Source organism: Apus apus, chromosome 3 (assembly GCF_020740795.1).
Source record: "Apus apus isolate bApuApu2 chromosome 3, bApuApu2.pri.cur, whole genome shotgun sequence".
Taxonomy (NCBI): domain Eukaryota; kingdom Metazoa; phylum Chordata; class Aves; order Apodiformes; family Apodidae; genus Apus; species Apus apus.
Window position 1 is genome coordinate 101,084,692 of NC_067284.1, and position 19,826 is coordinate 101,104,517.

A 19,826-nucleotide genomic window follows, 5' to 3' on the forward strand; every position below is an offset into this window, starting at 1 on the left:
AGGTAACTGCAAACCTCCCTACTCTGTTTTTCTACATCAGCCAGACAATCAACAGAACACAAATATGACATAGTAGAAATGCTCAATGTAATAGTAGTAGTCATCTGAAGGTTTATGACTTCAACAAAAAGAAAAGAAAGCCTACTGAGAGTGTGCAACTGTGAACTATAACCCTCAATTCGAATGAATGGTGAGTACCATACAGGGCCTATAAATGATCATCTTAATGCTCTCGCTGCCTTTCACTGTCACACAGAATCACAGAATTACTTTGGTTGGAAAAGACTTTCAAGGTTATCCAACAGTCCAACTGTTAATGTAACACTGACAAGTCCTTAACTAAACCACATCCCTAAGTACTATGTCTATACAACTCTTAAACACCCCCAGGGATGGTGACTCCACCATTGCCCCGGGAAGCCTGTTCCAATGCCTGATAACCCTTTTGGTGAAGAAATTCTTCCTAACATCCAATCTAAACCTCCTGTGGTGCAACTTGAGGCCATTATCTCTTGTCCTATCACTTGTAATATCATTGAACAGACCAATCCCCACCTCCTTACAATCTCTTTTCAGGTAGTTGCAGAGAGTGATAAGGTCTCCCCTCAGCTTCCTCTTCCCTAGGCTAAATCTTAGCTCCCTCAGCTGCTCCTGTAAGATGTGCTCCAAACCATTCATCAGCGTCGTTGTCCTTCTTTGGACACACTCTGGTAGTTCAACATCCTTTCTGTAGTGAGGGGCACAAAACTACACACAGTGCTCAAGGTGCAGTCTCAGCAGTGCTGAGTACAGAGGGAAGATCAGCTTGTTGGTCCTGCCGACCACACTACTCCTTACACAGGCCAGGATGGTGTTGGCCTTCTTGGCCACCTGGGCACACTGCTGGCTAATGTTCAGCTGGTTGTCAATCAACACCCCTAGGTCTCTCTCTGCTGGGCAGCTCTCCAGCCACTCCTCCCCCAGCCTGTAGCACTGCCAGGGATTGTTGTGACTGAATTGCAGTACCTGACATTTGGCCTTATTGAAACTCATGCCATTGGCCTCAGCCCATCGATCAAGCCTGTCCAGATCCCTCTGCAGAGCCTCCCTCCCCTCAAGCAGATCAACACTCCCACCCAACTTAGTGTCACCTGCAAACTTACTGAGGGTGCACTCTGTCCCCTCATCCAAATCATCAACAAGGATGTTGAACAGGAGCAGCCCCAGCACTGAGCCCTGGGGAGCACCACTTGTGATTGGCTGCCAACTGGATTTAACTCCATTGACCACAACTCTTTGGGCCCGGCCATCAAATCAGTTTTTAACACAGCAAAGTGTGTGCCCATCCAAGCCATAAGCAGCCAATTTCTCTAGGAGAATGCTGTGGGAAACTGTGTGAAATGCCATATTAACATCAAGATAGACAACATCCACAGCCTTTCCAATAAGCAGGTCTCACTGTCAGAAAAGGAGATCAGGTTTGTCAAACAGGACCTGCCCTTCATAAACCCATGCTGACTGGGCCTGATCACTTGGTTATCCTGCATGTGCTGTACAGTAGTACTCAGGATGATCTGCTCCATCAGCTTCCCTGACACCAAAGTCAAACTGACAGCACCTGTAATTTCCCAGATCATCCTTCCATTCCTTCTTATATATATGGGTGTCACATTGGCTAATTTCCAATCTGTTGGTACCTCCTTGGTCAGCCAGGACTGCTGATAAATGATAGAGAGTAGCTTGGTGAGCACCCCCACTAGCTCTCTCATCACCCTTGGGTGTAACCCATCCCGCTCCACAGACTTGTATATATCTATGTTGTGCAGCAGATCACTGACCAACTCCTCCTAGATTGTGGGAGCAACTGTCATGTGAGTGCAACTTCTAATTAATGCTTTAAACAATGAAACAAACAAAAATCATGTTATTTGTAACCTTATCTGCTAGAAAAAAAAGCATAAGTGTCTTTTTTTTTTTTTCCCCCCAGTTATTAGGCTTTTAAAAATCTAACCATTGCTCTGTATTAAAGAAAGGGAAAGAAAGGTCAAGGAACTGGAATGAGAGGTAGCCATTTTGCAATACCAGTTCATCCCTGAGAGTTTGTTCTAAAAGCTGGAAGAACTCCTGAGAAGTTCTGCCTTCTGCAGAAACTCCTCCCCACATCTAGGCACTCCACTGGGCCAGAGGTCTGTGCTGGTCTTGCTTTTGGCTCTATTAAGTTCCCTCTCATGCACTGCTTTAGGTTCCTATGTCCCTCTGCAGGTGTGCTGACCTGAAGGACAGGTGCCCTGCTTCCAACCCCTCCAGCATAAAAATCTGTGGGGAGAGACAATTTTAGACCTAAAAGCTTTGCATGTGAAAAATTTTTTCTAACACACTTGTCATGTCCCAGAACAAAATGATTTATTTTCATCCAAATAAAAATAAATTAATAAAAAAACCCCATAAAACAGAAATCTGTAGTTTTACCCTGCAGCCTCCCCATCCCTTCCCTTCTTGTGGAGGACCCGATTCCTTCAGGAAGTGTTGTTCTAATCCTTATAGGTTATTTCCTTTTAAAATCTAGAATAGGGATGAAAAGCCTTGGGTTTACTTACTGCGTACGTAGCTGGCATTAAAACCTTTCTTTTGGATACTGAAATCACTTTTAAAAGACACTATCATTTCATTTCCGGTAGAGTTATAGGATAATCCTTTGGCAGTGATGCCACAAAGGTTCATTGGGCTTTCTCCATTGTCTAAAGTCAGAGAATCATAAATGCAGCCTGGAGCTTCTTCAATGTCAAAGTCAATAAAAGTTAGCTGTATGATGAATCCATGAGGTGCTCGGATGATCCACTTGCATGCTTGGCTGTTGGGATAATCACTGGGGAAGCATGGAGAAGTGAAGACTCCAGAGGGTTCAGTTAGCACGATCCTACAGTCATAGCATCCATGAGCTGGCAATAAAAAAAAATAAAAATCCAAAAGGCTGGAGGTCAAGAAGAGAGATAACCTAACAGGAAAGTAATCAACACAGTAACTGAATGCATTTCTATATGGAAACACATAAACAGAGATGGGAAGAAGAAAGGCAGAAAATGGCCTGGTTTCTAGCAGGCAAAATGCCAGTGGGATAGCACAGCAAAGTATCTTATATAAGCAATCCTACACAAAAGAAATATAAATGATACCGCTAAACATTCATTTATGCATGCAAGATATATCTGCTATGTGTATTGACCTGTCAAAGGCAAAGCGAAAGCAACATTTTTTATTTCAGAAAGGCAAACAAATTCTTAAGCTGTAACTTCCATAAAGATGACTGTTGTCATTTACATTTTTTGGCTGCCAGTCTGATGCTGACTGGTAGCTATTCCAGCAGCTCTGTGCCATGCTATTGTTTCCAGTGGAATGTCCCTGGAATGCAGCAGCACAAGAGATGGGTTGAAGAGCAGCAGAAGCAGCGGCTCTGCAGAGCTCTCAAAGGTTAGTCATCAGCATTTCCGGCCAATCCTCTCCCCCATCACCCAGAAGGGTAGCAATGAGCTACCTGCTTTTGAATCAACAGCAAATTACTGCACTCTTCCCATGCTGACTCAGCTCCGTTGACATATTTGTGGCAGTCAGGCTTTAAGAAATTCTTAACCTATTCCTCATACTCCCTTGATGTGCTTATCCACAAGAATTTCAGGCCCAGTTAGTCCCCAGGGTTGTGTTTCTTGTTTGCTTTACATTTGCTCATTTATCATATATTTACTTAGTGTATTATATGATATAATTACCATGAACTGCCTGCTGCTAAAACCTGTAACAGTTCACCAAACTAGCCCTGAACAAACTATGTGGGAACTGAATATTGCCAATAGATAATCAAAGAAAGTAATGGGCACATTTATGCTGAATTACTTTGCAAACATTTCAATTAGGCCACAGTCCTGAGTCAAGTACTACAAGTATGAAAAAAATAGGACAATGTGAACATGGGTTATTAGTTGCCCAAGCTAAAAGCAACTAAAGAAGTTGTCAAGTGTAAACTACATATGGAGCAGCTATAAACTAGGAATAAAAGCAAGAAACTCTTCCAAAGAGCCCTTGATGTTTTCTTCCACTGCTTTGGTCAGTCACATTCAAATGGTGTTTGGCCTAAGCAAATGGACCCTGGCTCTGTGAAATGGCATGACAAATGAAGCAACAGTTTATATCTGTAGGGAGAATTGTCAGGTGTATTTTGTTGAGTTTTTATAATTTTTATTTGCAAATAGCAAATTCATAGAGCCCCAAAGAAGTAAAGAGACTATTAATTAATTGGGCTCTCAGAACCAGATACAGGCTGGTTGAAGTAGAAGAGATCAGTGACGTTTATTTGCTCAAATGAGAACAAAAAAGACCATCTGAAAGACCTGCAGGTAGCTTTGGGAAGAAGTAGCAAGTGCTCATGACACTGGAAAATTTTATCTGTGTAGTACAAAGAGGAGCCTGTCCACTCTTCATTTCTCTGCAAATCTTTACAGTCAGAGGACTATGCTCACCTGCCCTGAAACCCTGCTGCTCCATTTATTAACCAGAGAGGGAATATTTACTTATCAGTATGGTGGCTATAAATCCTGCAGTTGTACAAACAAACAATGGTTTTGTCCAGTGGATTTTGCACAGATAGGTATGATTTGTCAGAGAATCACCCTAGATTTGAGGAGGAGGAAGAGGAAAAGCACATTCTAAGCCACAAGCCACTGCAGTTTCCTGGTCTAGGACGAGTGCACCTCTACAGGGCAGAGCAACTAAGAAGGCTCCGGCTGGAGCTGCCTGCAGCTGGAATGCCCAGTAATTCACGCTCCTGCCAACCCCCAGGGGCTGGGGATCTGGCAGCATGCCTCTCTCCTACTCATTCCTGCCAGAGAAATAAATGACACAAAACTATCTAGGCAGTTGAGAGCTCTCCCTGTGTACCTAGATGGACCTGAAGCCAGGGACTAAGCTGTTAATTGATATAACTACATATTGGAACATGGTTGTTAATGCACACTCCTTCAGCCTTGGACCATAAAGTAACTCTTAAAGGCATTATAAAGCATTACTGAGCCAGAAAAAAATATGCCAGTTGTCAGTAAGTGTATCTCTTAAATTGGTAGACTATTACATTCAACTTGAGACTGGAAAAGTAAAATTTGTCCATCAAAAAGAACACAAACATTCTTAAGATAAGCCTGCCTTTATAAAGTCTGTTGATCACCATCACCCAAAACAGAACTCAGGTCTTCTATTTATCTCTCTTGAGATTATCACTGCTTCTAAGCTGTGTAAAAAAACCTTGTCAGTACACATAACAAAAATACTTTTATCCCTGCTGTCTGCCACTGTAAATACTAAAACATAAATGTTATTTATGTTAATGGGTTTTTTAAACAATTTAATCTTTTGACTAACATATTTTCATTTTAGTATATCCATATTGTTTTGTTGGTTTTACAGAACTAACACAAAAAAACAGTCCCTAAATTTAGGTAGGAAAATAAGTGCTCAAAAGTCTACATACACAGAAGCAACAGATTTGGTGAGGAAAATAGTTTACGTTTTTGAAGTGGGTTGGTTCCATTTTGGCATAGTAGCTATTCTGTCCATGACTGCAATTTGAAGGAGAAATATCCTGTTTTCATGCAAATGTCCACAGTAGTAAGTAAAAAGAAAAGAAAACAAACAACAAAACTATATATAAACCGAATGGTTTAGAATGGAACTTTTTGCACAGCTTCTCATGAGGCAGTTATTTTTCTATAAACACCACCTATTTTAATCATTAAAGAGAAAAATTGCTGTGGCAACCTCAGGCTGTCAGCCAAAGCTGGCAGATATTTTGCAATCTCATTGGCCCTGAGCAGTTCTGAACTGTGGATACTGAGCACTTGTTGCAATACACACCACAAACATGTCTTCAAGCAATCTGTGATATTTTACTGATTTTAATAGGAAGAAGTTTAGGTATGATATTCTTGGTCAGGAAATCCACCTGACTTGTCAAGATTTTTTTACCAACCTAGACCACACAAAATTCACTCTGTAAATACATTTCATCTAATAAAATTCTTCATCTTTTTTCCCCCTTTTTTCTTCCCCTAATGAAAATGAACATCCTCTCCATATAGTGAAATCAGGCACTTAATTTCAACATTTCCTAAACTGAAAGTTTCACTGGGCAAATAATTTGTCTCCATCATGAGAATACCCTGGAGTTTGGTTTTCATTTCATAATTACTCTTATTTTTTTTTCTGCAAGACTCATACTTCCTATTATAAAGGAATAATGAAGTATTTAGTATGACACTTCAACACTATACTAAAAAGGAAAATAAATAAATTCCTCTGGAATATGTTAGAGCTTTCACCAAAGTTATCTAAGTGATTCACAAATGTTAATTAGCTTCAGAAGGAGAACTGACTTGAGGGGAAATGGCTTTTTCCCTCATATCATGCCTATTTTATAAGGATAAACATAAGCATGGAAATAATGGGCAAAAACGGCAAAAGTTTCTGTGGATTTTGGGTTCCTAATCTAAGAAATGAAAATACTGATTTTCCTTAACTACTTAGTATTTGTACAGAGCTTCATATGTCCGGAGCACACTATCAGTGATTTTAAACTGCAGCTGTAAGAGCAGTCTGCCAATCTGGCCCACTGTAGAAAATCCAAAAAACAGTACTTAGTGGCTAATGGAAAATTTTGGTCAAAGCAATTTGCCCATCTTCAATAGGAACCTATCAGTAAAGGCAGGGATAGAATCCTGTTCTCACATGGTTGCCAATTTTCCTAACCATGAGACCATTGCCTCTCTTCTATGAGTCCTATTTCACATATATACTTTTTAATCTCTATGAAGAGGAAAGTACCCTATACTGGTCTTTCCTACACCATGCAGAATCATCTGAAGACTGTCCTGAAACTAAGGAGCTCACGGAAACAGTAGGTGACTCATGAATGATTGCATCATACAGACACGCACACAAGCAAACCTCATATCCTATGGAACAAAATCACCCAGCTTGTCCCATCTACAGATTTTGTCTCTTTAGAGCCACAGCACAGAATTCCCCCATTTGAACTCATGAAGTCACCCATAGGCAGCGAGATATGTAACTTAAAAGTGACCTTCAGAAGCCATTTGTGGGCAGCTGAAGCCATGGACAGACACAGATCTGTGATGCTGAACTGCTGCTGCCAATTTGGGAAGGAAACGTTCTGTATATAACCCTTGTTCCATATGTTCGTACTTCTCTATTTTTGATTTTTTCTTACATGACTAACACATTCCTGCACTTACCTCCAAAATCTGTGCTAACAGTCATATTTTCCTCTAGCTCTTCACACTTCTCTGTTTCTCTCCATTGTCAAATTTTTTCTCCAGATCCCTATCTTTTGCCTCTTGATACTCTGCACTTCTTTCTCAGGCATGAGTTTTGACTTCTATCTCTCCACCCACTTTCCTGTCTGCACTTACCGAACATTAGAGAAATGCTGGACAATAAATTTTGTTTGGCCAAGAAGTTTTTTAAAAGAGCAAAGCAATCCAGCTTGGCACACTATTTCAGCCCTAAAATTTAAAGTTTGTGAAGGTTAGGATCAAAAGAAAACAGGGTCCCCGGGAAAAATGTCTGCACTTTTCATTTGTGCATTATCCAGTTTGTTTTCACACTAAGTTACATGTTCTATTGGCTTTCTTTTTCCAGCTGTGGCACACAGCTGTTCTTCTGTCCAGCATTTTTCACCTGACAGAAGTGTAAATTACTACATATGTGTAGGCAGTGGCACAGGATATCAATGATAACCAGTGCAGGTTGAAGTAACATTACTGTTATTTTCTTTTTTAAATCCATTAAAAGTCTCCCTCATAAAAGTAAGATAGAATGCTGCTGGATTTCATTTTGGCATGAAAATTAACTCTACTTCTCCCTGTAGGAACACAACTTTCATGTGAAAATATCCTGAAGTAAATCTATGTAGCTCTGGGATCAAATTTTCAGAAAACAAAATAGTTTATGTTAACTCTATTCTTGTTCAAGTGAAAAATAAAATCTCCCCTGCCTGACAGAATTAGGCCAATCCTAAACCACAGAAAATCTTAGCTACAGTACCTAGTGTTTTAGACACTAAAAACCAGTACAGAATTAACTTTATTTTCATGTAAACATCTGAGAACTTTTAAGTACTTTACATATATTTGAAAAGGTAGCACTTACAAGGATGGTCATTTTGAACTAAGTAAGAGAGAAGCATGGGGAGGTGTGGGCACTTGCAAGTATGTGGCAAGGACCAAAATAGAAACGAAACCTTACAATCATTTACTGTGGCAGCATGAAAAAATACCTATTTTGATAAACATTAGGCAGGAAAATGTCTTGCAATTAATTGTTGGGTTGTTTTTTTTTTTTCTATTTCAAGGATGCCATAACAGAGATATGGCTAAACATTAGGCTAAATGTATTTATGACTCCAAATAGATGGATGAATGAGGTCAGCAATGGGTGCACCTGCAGACAAGCAAGAGGAAGGGCCAAACCACCAAGATGTGGGTGGGCTGGAATGGCTACAGAACAAACAAACCTGTGTTATTCCAGTGAGACACAAACACTAAACCCAGAACAGCTATCACATGGCAAAGGCTTCAACAGTAGCTTATCTGCACTTAAAGAAAATCATTCCACACATAAAGGGATTATGTAGATCCACAGAAATACCTGTATGCAAAATATGAATATATTAATTGCAAAGAAGTGTCACGCCATTCACTCTGTACATAAAGTAATGCTCTGCTTACTCACATTTAAGTTAGTTATAAGGTAAGATCTACACATATTTTCATGCAAAACATTCAGCATAGGACTCTTCTGCAGCCTCTGCACATCAAACCTTGTTTGTCTGCACTCTGTGAAACCCACAATTTGATCAAGTTCCGTCTCAGAAAGTGCAAATGAGAAGGTGTGGCAGGTTAATTTTTGCTTCTTTATTTACTTTCCAAAAAGAAAAAGCTGTTTGATCTCCTAAAAAGATCCTTATTTTCCTACAGTATGCTGGCCCTGATAAAAATTACTATAGAAAACACATAATTTAGTCTTAGCATGCATTGCAATCCTCAAATTAAACAGAAATATGATTGTGATTGTGTATAAATGCAGATGTTCTCTGATTTGTAATGATACTATAGAACTATTTATACTTCAGCATTTCTTCAGTGCGCACAACCCTAAATTCCCAAAATTCTTGAGCAAATCCTAAAACCTCCCAGATATGACTTGGATTTAAACATGGACTTAGAATTCAGCCACTCTTTCAAGTCCTTTCCTGCACAATGACGCCTTTGAGTCCTGTATTTGAAGCTTTACAGTCCTGTCTTCAGCCTTGCAGCCCCTCAAGGCACAGTGGGCAGGCATGACTCCCTAACTGCTGCCGTACGGAAACCACCAGGGAGGCACTGCACAGACTGAGTTGGCAGGAGGGCTGTGTCACCCTCTCTAGTTCTCATAATTTCCTTTTAAGGAAAGCCATAATAACCAGACCAACATATGCAAACACCCATTCAGGGAGGGAGATCTCCTCTCAGACACACTGGTTGCACCTGAAAAGCTGGTAAGTGTGTAATGAAATAATTACCATGAACCATTTTACACCTGCCCTAATGTCCGCACAGCAATCCATACTCTTTCTTCCTTTACCTGCTAACCCACTGGGTGTATTTTAGATTCCCAAGTCACTGACTGAGTTTGTGGGGAGCAAGAGGTTAATCTTTTATATCAAACTGTGACATAAATAGTTCCTTCGAATCTTTGAATTTCCTTCCCAAATTTCTTTCTGCCTAAAGATCAGGAAAGGCAAGGCTTAATTCTAATTCAGTCACAAACTTTCTAAAAGTGTCAGTAAGTTTCTTATTCCCTACCCTCCCCACTTTAAAATAGAAGTATTAATCTGTGGGTAGGGCTCAAACCCATCCCATCACCCTTTGTTAGTTGGATGTTGTACTAACTTCCAGCTCTGCAAAGGCATCAGTAGCAGGCTTTGACACTGGACAACTTGTGTGTGGAGAAACATACTTCAGCTCACTTTTGCAGGTTTTTAGAATTCTCTAAACACTGAACAGTTAAACTGCTGGTGACTAACATACCTGTCAGTGTAGTGCAGGTCATCAAAAAAGGGAACCCAGTACAATTAAAAAAATCTCTACAACATTCCTAAAATACTTTTTTTTTATATTAATAGGCAGAGAATATACGGAATATATAACAGGATCAACATCATCAGTTTTCATGTGAAACCATCTGCATAGATTAATCAGTAATATAACCAGCATAATCCAAAATAAGCCCCAAAACATAGAAGCTTTATACGAGTGAAACTTTACGCTACCCTTCTTAAAGCTGCAACAAATAATCAAATGCATTTTGCAGAGCAAGAGTGTAATAAAGATGTAATCAGGAAGACTCTTTTGTCTCTACATTATTCTTAGTTTGCAAATGTGACTATTCTGTTGACTTGTAAGAAAACACTATTTTAAGCACTATTAAAAACTCAGTCCAGACTCTCACTCTGCATCATTCCCAAAGTATAGTACTCCTTGTACCCAGCAAGAATTTAAAGCCTCCATATTCCTGACTGGAAATAGCACATAACCTTGGCAGAGCCTTTTATAATTCAGTGAAAGACAAGATTGTGTTCTCACAAAATAATTCAACAATTGGGTTTTGGCCACTGAAGCCAGGAGACAAAGAGAGTACTATGTCCTGGCCAGTCATATCAGCTTGCCTCGCATCTTCTTTTGCTGATGCATTATGTCCTGCAGCATACACTTTAAATGACTGAACCGGTTGGTGCACCTAAGAATAATAAAATAATTTTAAAAAAATCTCCTTGTAGGTTAATATATAGACATAAATTAAAATGGAACTGTTGTCTGTGAAGTCAGTTATTATTATTTCTGTTTTCTGTTGCTTTAAGCTTATTGCTTATCAGATTACTAACAAACTAAATTTTTCGTCACATGGAATTAGAACTGGTTATTTTCTGTTTTGTCAGACAGAAAAATGCACTTAATTAATGAAAGAATATCTGTCAAATTGAAAACTGATAAAAGACAATATTTTCTATGTTACAATGTCAACCTGTGGAGCCTGAAGAATGGTATGCCCCAAATCAGTGTAAAGTTCCAGTCCATCTGTGTCCCATGTGAAAAGGATTAAGAATCATACTGTGATTTATATATTAATTTATGAGAAAACAAATAAAATTTATTCCTGTGTGGGACCATTTTATACAGTTGTGTCACGAAGAAGTGCAGGTCAGCTTCTGCTATCTTGGTTTTAGTGAAAAGTCTGCTGCTGAGTTTAGTAGTAGCTGGTTTCTCTCTGTGTTGACAGTCAATGGTTCCTGAGTCAGTAATTTACTATTCCCACTTCTGCTTTTCTAATCTTAACCTCGTATTTAAAAATTAACCTTTCCTCTTCCTGATTTTTTGATACATTATTAGTGTTACTGACCTCACGTCTATCCTGAAAGATAATTTTGATTATCATGTTAGAAACAGGATGTACTGCCACCTGTTTCTCCTGGATTTATGTATAGTGTTTGGACCACCAAAAAGAGAGCTGCTGTCCTGGCTCCCAGGTAAGATACAGAAGATAGGGCCTCATGCTCTGCCTCACATGGCTGCTTTCCCTTTCCTACACATGCACTGGCCACCTCTATTCCAGCAGATGAGGTGTGCCCAGGGCTGTTTTCTGCCTCAGAGGCCAGCTCACACTGTGTCCCAAAGGCACAGGGTTGTAAAAACGAGGGTAGCTGTATTCAGGTTGCATGTTGGGAATGCTGGCATTCACATGCAGGCTGTTGAGACTTTGGACCAGGCATTTCAGGGAACTGATCTCTTGACTTCTCAAGACTAACCTTTAACTTCTAACCTCAGGACATCTAACCTCATAACTTCTCACATCCTAACCAGCCCTCAAACCAAGTCATCCAAGTATTGACATTATTGGCATTCATTACATAACAGATCTCCAAAACCTTTTAAGAGCTCTGGAGAGATCAGAGCTGATGCTCTTTACTTTCTGAGTGGGATGCTCGCACGATACAAAGACCATTAGAAAATCAATGTGTTTCCAGATATCACATAGTATCTCCAGGCCCCATTTTATGTTAGAATTCAGTAGGTATTTATTTCTGTTGGGTTACCATTGCCACTAAAAGCTTTACTCCTCCTCTTGATCGATCAAGCACAAAGGTCCTGCCTCCTGACAACAAATGACTTTATCACAGCAGTAAGTCCAGCAAGTTTTAATTGATCTGGGAAACTGAGGGAACCAGCTACAATAAAAGAAAATATGTTCAGAGCCAGGGTGGGGGCCCTGTGCTGCCTGTTTCCCCTTGGTTGCTTGGTTTTCTGCCAATGAAAATGAAAGTGGAAACAAACACACTGACTGGGTAAATCTGCCCTGACCCATATGAGTAGAGTTCACACTGTAGACAGAGTTATGGATTTCACCCAGAGGGAGGGGGTAATGTGAAAATCCTGTGTTACACCCATTGTAACTTAAGAATATTTTCATTGGCATTCCTGTGATAATCTTATAAAAATAACAGAATTAACTCGCTAGTTTTGGCCTGAGTTGATTTTTTTTTTCCACAAAGCAGCAGAAGGTTGGGACAGAGAGTAGTATTGATAGTTCAGTTTAGATATGCCAGTTAAAAAAGTATTAACTACTAATTATATGAGCTAGTACAATAAGCACATAAAATAACATATATGTCAGTAAAGAGTAGATTATGTTAGGAAAGGAACAGGATGGAAAAAGGCGAGTGTTTTGTGAAATCTAACATAATGGTTTCAATGGTGATCTGCTTCTCACACTCCAGCACAAGTCATGCTGAGATTTACAAGAGGAATGGTCATCAAGAACATCATATTTTTGCCCACTCTAGCAAGAAGGTCTGGCTGCTGGCCCCCAGCTGTTCAGTTGCTGCATTGTTACAAAAAGGATCAAATACTCAGCTGGAGCAAATCCATGAGCACAGTAAGCTTCAAGAAAACTATAGGCTGCAATGTTGGAATGCTTTTTCTGGCTGCCAAATTGTGGGTTTAGAAGGCTGGGGTTTTTTAGAATTTTTCAGCTATCACAGAAAATCTGCTCTTAATGGCGTGAATCTCTTGCAGGAGAGGTTGAAACTATGGTTTGCTGACGTTAAACAAATTACAGAAATAATGCACAATTACTCTAGACTGGAATTCACTATTATAAAATGATACCGAGGCATTCTAGACATACCGGGAAACAGCAACTCAAAACCAATTTCATATTGAGCCTTTGAATAATTTTTAAGGTTTTCTTACTGGTCCTTTCTACTAGTTTTCACAGTATCTATTTCAATATAATTTGGGCTACTTATATTTCAGTATTTCAGTATTTTTTGGGTCCTTCCAGTAAGCTATTAAAAACTAGATGTTGTCAGTAATATATCTGTCTCATCTGGTCTGCAAGAAGGAGCAATCTAGGTTAAAATATTTATGATTTTTTAACATCACACAAACAAAGAAGAGCTTTTCTAATACAAACAGAAATACTATTTTCTATACCGTCATAGAAAATTAGTCATACTTTCGCCTTCCCAACACTATTCAGACTTAACACTTACATGCAATCAGTTCTGCCCAGAGCAAATGGAAAAGACGTTCTCAATAATGGCAGCAGGTGTGTTCTTGGACATTATTAATGAAGGGGTTCAGAAAACTGGGAAGGGGCTAGAGCCTATTTGCTAATTGAAGCTTTCACCTCTCATGCTTCATTTAGGGACTTGCTGGAAACAGTGAAGCTACACAAGTAAAAGTGAGATCAGAAATTACTTCTCAATGATTTGCATTATTAAGAACAGAATAATGCTATGTACAATATGGCAAACTAGTATATATTGGGGGCAAGCATGTACATTTTTTACATTTACTGCTATTTTGACATCTCTAGTGCTGCAATTCCCTCTATATTCTCAAACAAGCCATTCATTGTAACTTAAATAATTTCAGTGACACAGCAACTGTTCTGCTTTCTTATCGTGGTGTTTCTATTGGATGCAAAGATGGCAGGGAATGGAAGACCTAGCTCAAAACAGTAATTCCTTTGCTGCTGTATTGCTAAGTTCCACAATGGTTTGTTGGTGTATTTCTCCTTTACCTAACAGAAGAAAAGAAAACACTATGAATGCAGACAGCAAAGCCTGGTATTAAACTGTCAAGTGTCTCCCTACTGCTTCCATTAGGCTTACAATGACTGATCTTTGTGTGACTACACCTGATTTCCCCCCCTCCCCGCCCCGAGTATGGGCTATGTGATTTATTTTTCTAACCTACATCCAATTCTCCAACAGCTCTAGCCACTGAACTCCCACTGCGATCAGTCAAGAAATCTCCCTTCACATTCTAGTGTTTTTTCCAACTCTACCAATTCCCTAGAGAAGAATATTCCATGCACGAATGGACTTCCAAGTCAGGAGTTTGATTCTATTCAGACTACATGTATTTAACTCCTTCAGGATCAACAGTGTGTGCCCCGCTTCTCTTTTTGTATCTTGCAAAGAAGACTCACTGATAGCAAGGAAACAAATTCACAAAGATCAGATCAGAAATAAGTGACTGATCTGTCTTTCTTGTCAACTATGACTGCTTAGCTTATAAAAACCAGAAAATATTATCTCTTCAGCAAGGAAACTATCATAGGTTTGACTAAGTTTGGCTTGAAAAATGTCTCTGTTAGGTTTCAAAAATCTTGTCTCTAGTTTTTTAATGAACAGGTTTTCAGATATTGATGTGATGTTTACAACACGTATGCTACAAAGCTAAACTGGTCTCTGCATTCAGAACATATATCACATAGAATTATGCAATACTGGACCGCTTCACTTCTCAGTTACCAGAAGAATTCCATTCTTCACTGAAAGAGGAATTCTGAAAATAGACTCTCAACTTCTTGTTTCCCCACACTGAAATCAGCAAGTTACTCAGCTGATTATAAGAACAAAAGTGTTTTCTTAGTCTCAACAGAATTTACTTCATGTGAAGGAGCTTTATTTTCTGCAATGGTTCTGCAGCCATCAGCATTATTTGAAATCAACATATAAACCACTTGCCACTTAATGGAAACTGCAAAGTTTTACAATTGACTTGTTCTATAATTTCTGAAACCAGACCAAGCCAATTAACCAAAGGAAACCTCTTTCAAGAATCTGTTATTTACATATAAAGCAGACAGGAAAAGGGCATTTTGTTAGCTATGGAAACACAGTTAAAGGAGGTTTTACAAGATTAGGAAGAATAATGACAGGTGCAGAGTGTTCCTTGAAATGAGACAGGAAGTGAGTATGAAACAGAACTTTATGGCATCATCCTCCTATGAAACAAAATGGACAAACTGTTCTCTCTTAATAATGACAATACACTAACATTCACAACCAAGTATCTTACCTTTACTTGACCTTTAACACATTGTACTGCTTTAATTGCCTTAAGTACTCAATTAATGACAACCAAGCCCCAGTTTTCTCCCATATTCCTTCTGTATGAGGTTATTTTTAAAAATATTTTCCTGAAATATTAAACTCTTTAGCTGTTTCATATCCAACAAAGCTTTGAAGTTCAAGCAAGACAACATGGGGCATCATCTAAAATCTTAACATCCTCATATTTTAATTTTTCAGTGAATGTTTCTAGCAAAACCAACCTCAGAGAACACCACCATCAGGAGTGCTCTCCCTTCATAATACTGTTTCCAACACTGACTTAAACAATTTGACTGTTCTGAAGGAAAGCCTATTTCAAAGCACAGTTAAAAAGATATTCTTCTTTTTTAGAGCCAGAGTCCACATCCCAATTTTCTCTGTCTTGGCACCTGAAATGCAAAGTAATATGGAAGTATTAACATCTGTTTAAGATCTGCCATCAGTATTGAATATCGAGACAGAACATCTGGATCCCTCTGAGAATCAAAGCCCAGTTTGACTGTATGTTTACTGCTGTACAAGTTTTCAAAGCCTCAAAGACTGAATTTTTCAAGATAGTAAGGCCTGGGCTTTCCAGTGATGAAGCTTCATTGATAACAAAAATAAAACAGGCTTAATAAAAAAAGTAAATACAGAAGGCGCACTAAACAAAATCTAATATCAAACACCTCATTCTTTGAAATGCCAAGAGTGCTTACAATTCCCATTGCTTTCACATTGCTTGCCTTTGATTATAGTTTTTAATTGCAATTACTCTCATTCTGTAAATCCTCAAAATGTTAAAGTTCATGACACTGTAACCTTTGAGCTAGCATTTGGACAAGCAATGGTGCAAGTCCAGAGATGCAACTATACCAGCACAGAGGGTACAGTCATACTTCTCAAAAAGAGGGAGGGGTATTTTGCCTTCTGAATGTACATGTGCTTTGCAGTAACAGCCAATAGCAAGAGTCAGAAGTAGACCATTAAAAGAGTGTATTTTCCCTGTGTCTACAGGTTTATGATTATGTAGAGTTAACTGCAAAGCTGGGAAAGAGGAGGCAAGAAAAATATCTCAGTGTCATGACATAGAATGGTTAACAGAAAACCAATTTGCCATGTGTAACAATTAATTAAAAAAACCCAACAAAATATAAAGCATATGTCAGTTGCTATTCCAAATGCCATTATATTACCAGTATGACACTTCACAATGCACTAAGTAGAAGAGAGCAAGGTATTTATGTTTACCTCATATGATAACAGAATCGAGCAGAGCTCTTGGGGTTGTCTTTTTTTTTCAACTAGCTTCTTCACATACGCTGTGTAAACTATTCAACTGCGAACTGTAAACTTGGTTCGTTAAGGAGCCCATCAAGGACTTTCATCTCAGCTCTTTTAGGACTTAATGATTATTTCCCAGCCTGAACTCCACTCACTGTTGACCACCCAGATGTTCTAGATGTTTAATCAGAAGTCCAGATAAACACAAACAGGAATTCAGGGTAATACATTTCCAGTTTTGAAGAAGAAGATATGTTTCAGCATATTAAATGTAAACCATACATAACATGTATCTAATTTCATTTATTTTTGTTTGAGATTCTATGCTTACTAGAGGCTTTTCTCCTTTCACGGTCACACAGTGGTCCTTGGCTAAACCATCTAGTTTTAGGCTTCTTCCAAAACTAATTTCTGTCAAAAAAACATTCTCACTGCTTACAGTGGGATTTGGATTATGAAGACAGGCTGAGAGAGTTGGGGCTGTTCAGCCTAGAGAAGAGAAGGCTCTGGGGAGACCTTATAGCAGACTTGAGACCAGTACTTGAAAGAAGCCTACAAGAAAGCTGGGGAGGGGCTTTTCATCAGAGAAGACAGAGATAGGACAAGGAGTAATGGTTTTAAACTTGAGAGAGGGGACATTTAGGTTAGATACTAGGAAGGAATTCTTCACTGTAAGGGTGGTGAGGAACTGGAATGGGTTGCCCAGGGAGGTTGTTGATGCCCCATCCCTGGAGGTTTTTAAGGCCAGATTGGATGAGGTTTTGTGCAACCTGATCTAGTGGTAGGGTTCCCTGCTCATGGCAGGGGGGTTGGAACTTGATGATCTCTAAGGTCCCTTCCAACCTTAATGATTCTATGGTTCTATGATCAAATCCTACAGACTCAAACATGAAAAACTGTACTTGACAATAAGGGAATCTCAGAGGGTGATCTGATTGCTGGTGATGTACAGTTTCTGAAATATAAACAAATTACCTGCATCATTATCTTCACACACAAAATTTAAAAGAAATAAAAATGTTGCTTAAGGTGAACACCTTAAGTGTGGCAATTTTTTTTTATGTGAAAAGCATACAAACTATGAATGATAATATCTGATCAGAGCAACAACAGAAAAAGTTCTTATTACTTCATATATCTATGCTGCTAGTTTTGAATAATAATTCAAAGTGACTCCTTGAGACCACACAGAACAAAGAGAAAATATGCACAAAGAAGTAAAAGTGATCTGACAAAGAATTCCAACAACATTGCCCTTGGCCCCTCTAACATCTGAATGCAGAAAGTAATAAAAGCTGTAAGTCAATGAAGCAGATCGAAAAACATTTCCAAAGCAAAAGAAAAACATAAATGCACAACCTAATCTGGGCAATATATTACTTTGATAGAGGTAGTGTCAGAAAAGTCTAGAAGTGACCTAAAAATGAAGAACTAGCTGTTTGGTGAGTCTTAGTTGTAATACATAGTCATGATAGGAAAGCAACTGAGCACTGGAACAGGCTGCCCAGAGAGGTTGTGGAGTCTCCTTTGCTGGAGACATTCAAAACCCGCCTGGACACGTTCCTGTGTGATGTGCTCTGGGTGATCCTGCTCTGGCAGGGGGGTTGGACTAGATGATCTTTCAAGGTCCCTTCCAACCCCGAAGATTCTGTGATTCCGTGAACAGACACATAAAATAAGGAAATAAGGTAAGGCACACCGTAACACCACCATTTGGCTTGCTAAACTATCACATCATTGTACTTACACACAGGGGTGGAACAGAAAAAGGCATACAGAGCATGGTGAAAAATCAGGGAGGGCTACTATTGACCGTCCTAATAGTATCTCTTTCTGAATGTGATACACTGTATCCTGAGAGCAAGAATATCCCAAAATATCCATCAGGCCACCCTACCGGTAGGAATTAGGAAGACGTGTATCAATGTTGCAATGTATAGGTTGGAACACGCTGTACGGACCTGCTAAAACACAGCTCAGGACACTTCACAAGTTGGTAAGTGTTCCTTGCCACGACACGGTGAGATTTTTTTAGTGGGCATATTACACCCATGCAAGCAAGAGGAGAATCAGTCATGAAGGATTTAATTACAGCTCTGCAGAAAATAGTTCAACATCACAGCTGAAGGAGAACTAAGCTGGACTGTCAGAGCACTGAGGAATAAAGAGAAGGAGTTCAAAACCGTCACTAAAAGACACAGAGTAAAGAGGATAGAGTCTGTGTAAAGAGGAAATAAAGGAAGTCTTGCATTTCACCCTGGCCACGGTGTGTAACTGTCATGGATAAGAAAAAAACTAAAACAATTCCTTTCATGCTACCTATGTGAAAAATCATAGAATAATATCATAGAATGGCTAGGGTTGCAAGGGACTTTAAAGATCATCTAGTTCCAACCCCCCCTGCATGGACAGGGACACCTCCCACTAGATAAGGCTGCTCAAAGCCCCATCTAACCCAGCCTTGAAACCTTCCAGGGAGGTGGCATCCCTGGGCAACCAGTTCCGGTGCAATCAGGCAATCCTTGTATTCTGCATGCTGTCATGTCAACCCAAATGCATCTTGCTACCATCCTGTGACAACATTATTTCTTCAACACAAGTCAGTGACTAAACCTAGAACTATGGTAGACTCCTGTGGCAGGAATGGCAGAATTTTTTGAACAGATTACCTTAATCTTATTTTGTTTAATGACAGGTCCATTTTGTAAGGGCTAGGTCTTCGGTCAAGGGTTCAGTCAATAAAACTTTGTGATTTATGTTTTCTTTCTTCTAGATTTTTTCTGTCAAGGACTCACAGTTAGCAGCTCAATTAAGATAAAGTCAATATAAAGAGCTCCTTAGGGAAAGTATCCCTTCTTATTCTAATTACTCAGTTGACCCTACTGCCAAGGTCTGCAAAACAGCTGCTGTCCAAGAGCTCAATAATTATTGTACCTATTTTCTTAAGAGGCTAATCCATATCTCTTTGTTCTCATGAAATTAAATCTGTTAAATCTACTTTAGTAGCTGTGTGGCTGGCACTAGCGCCAATCTTTGCAAGTTTTTCAGTGAAAGTTACTGAGCAGTTTGTGCAAACCAA

General features: G+C 39.2%; 1 protein-coding gene across 5 annotated transcripts in view; it reads right to left on the reverse strand.

The window, feature by feature from the left end:
- Nucleotides 1–19,826, reverse strand: part of ADGRG6 (adhesion G protein-coupled receptor G6) — a 112,389-nt gene that overhangs the window by 67,609 nt on the left and 24,954 nt on the right. For all 5 annotated transcript variants that reach the window (XM_051615217.1, XM_051615221.1, XM_051615218.1 and 2 more), the window contains exon 3: nucleotides 2,577–2,918. In XM_051615217.1, the coding sequence (XP_051471177.1) occupies nucleotides 2,577–2,918 (342 nt within the window). The remainder of the gene's footprint in view (nucleotides 1–2,576; nucleotides 2,919–19,826) is intronic.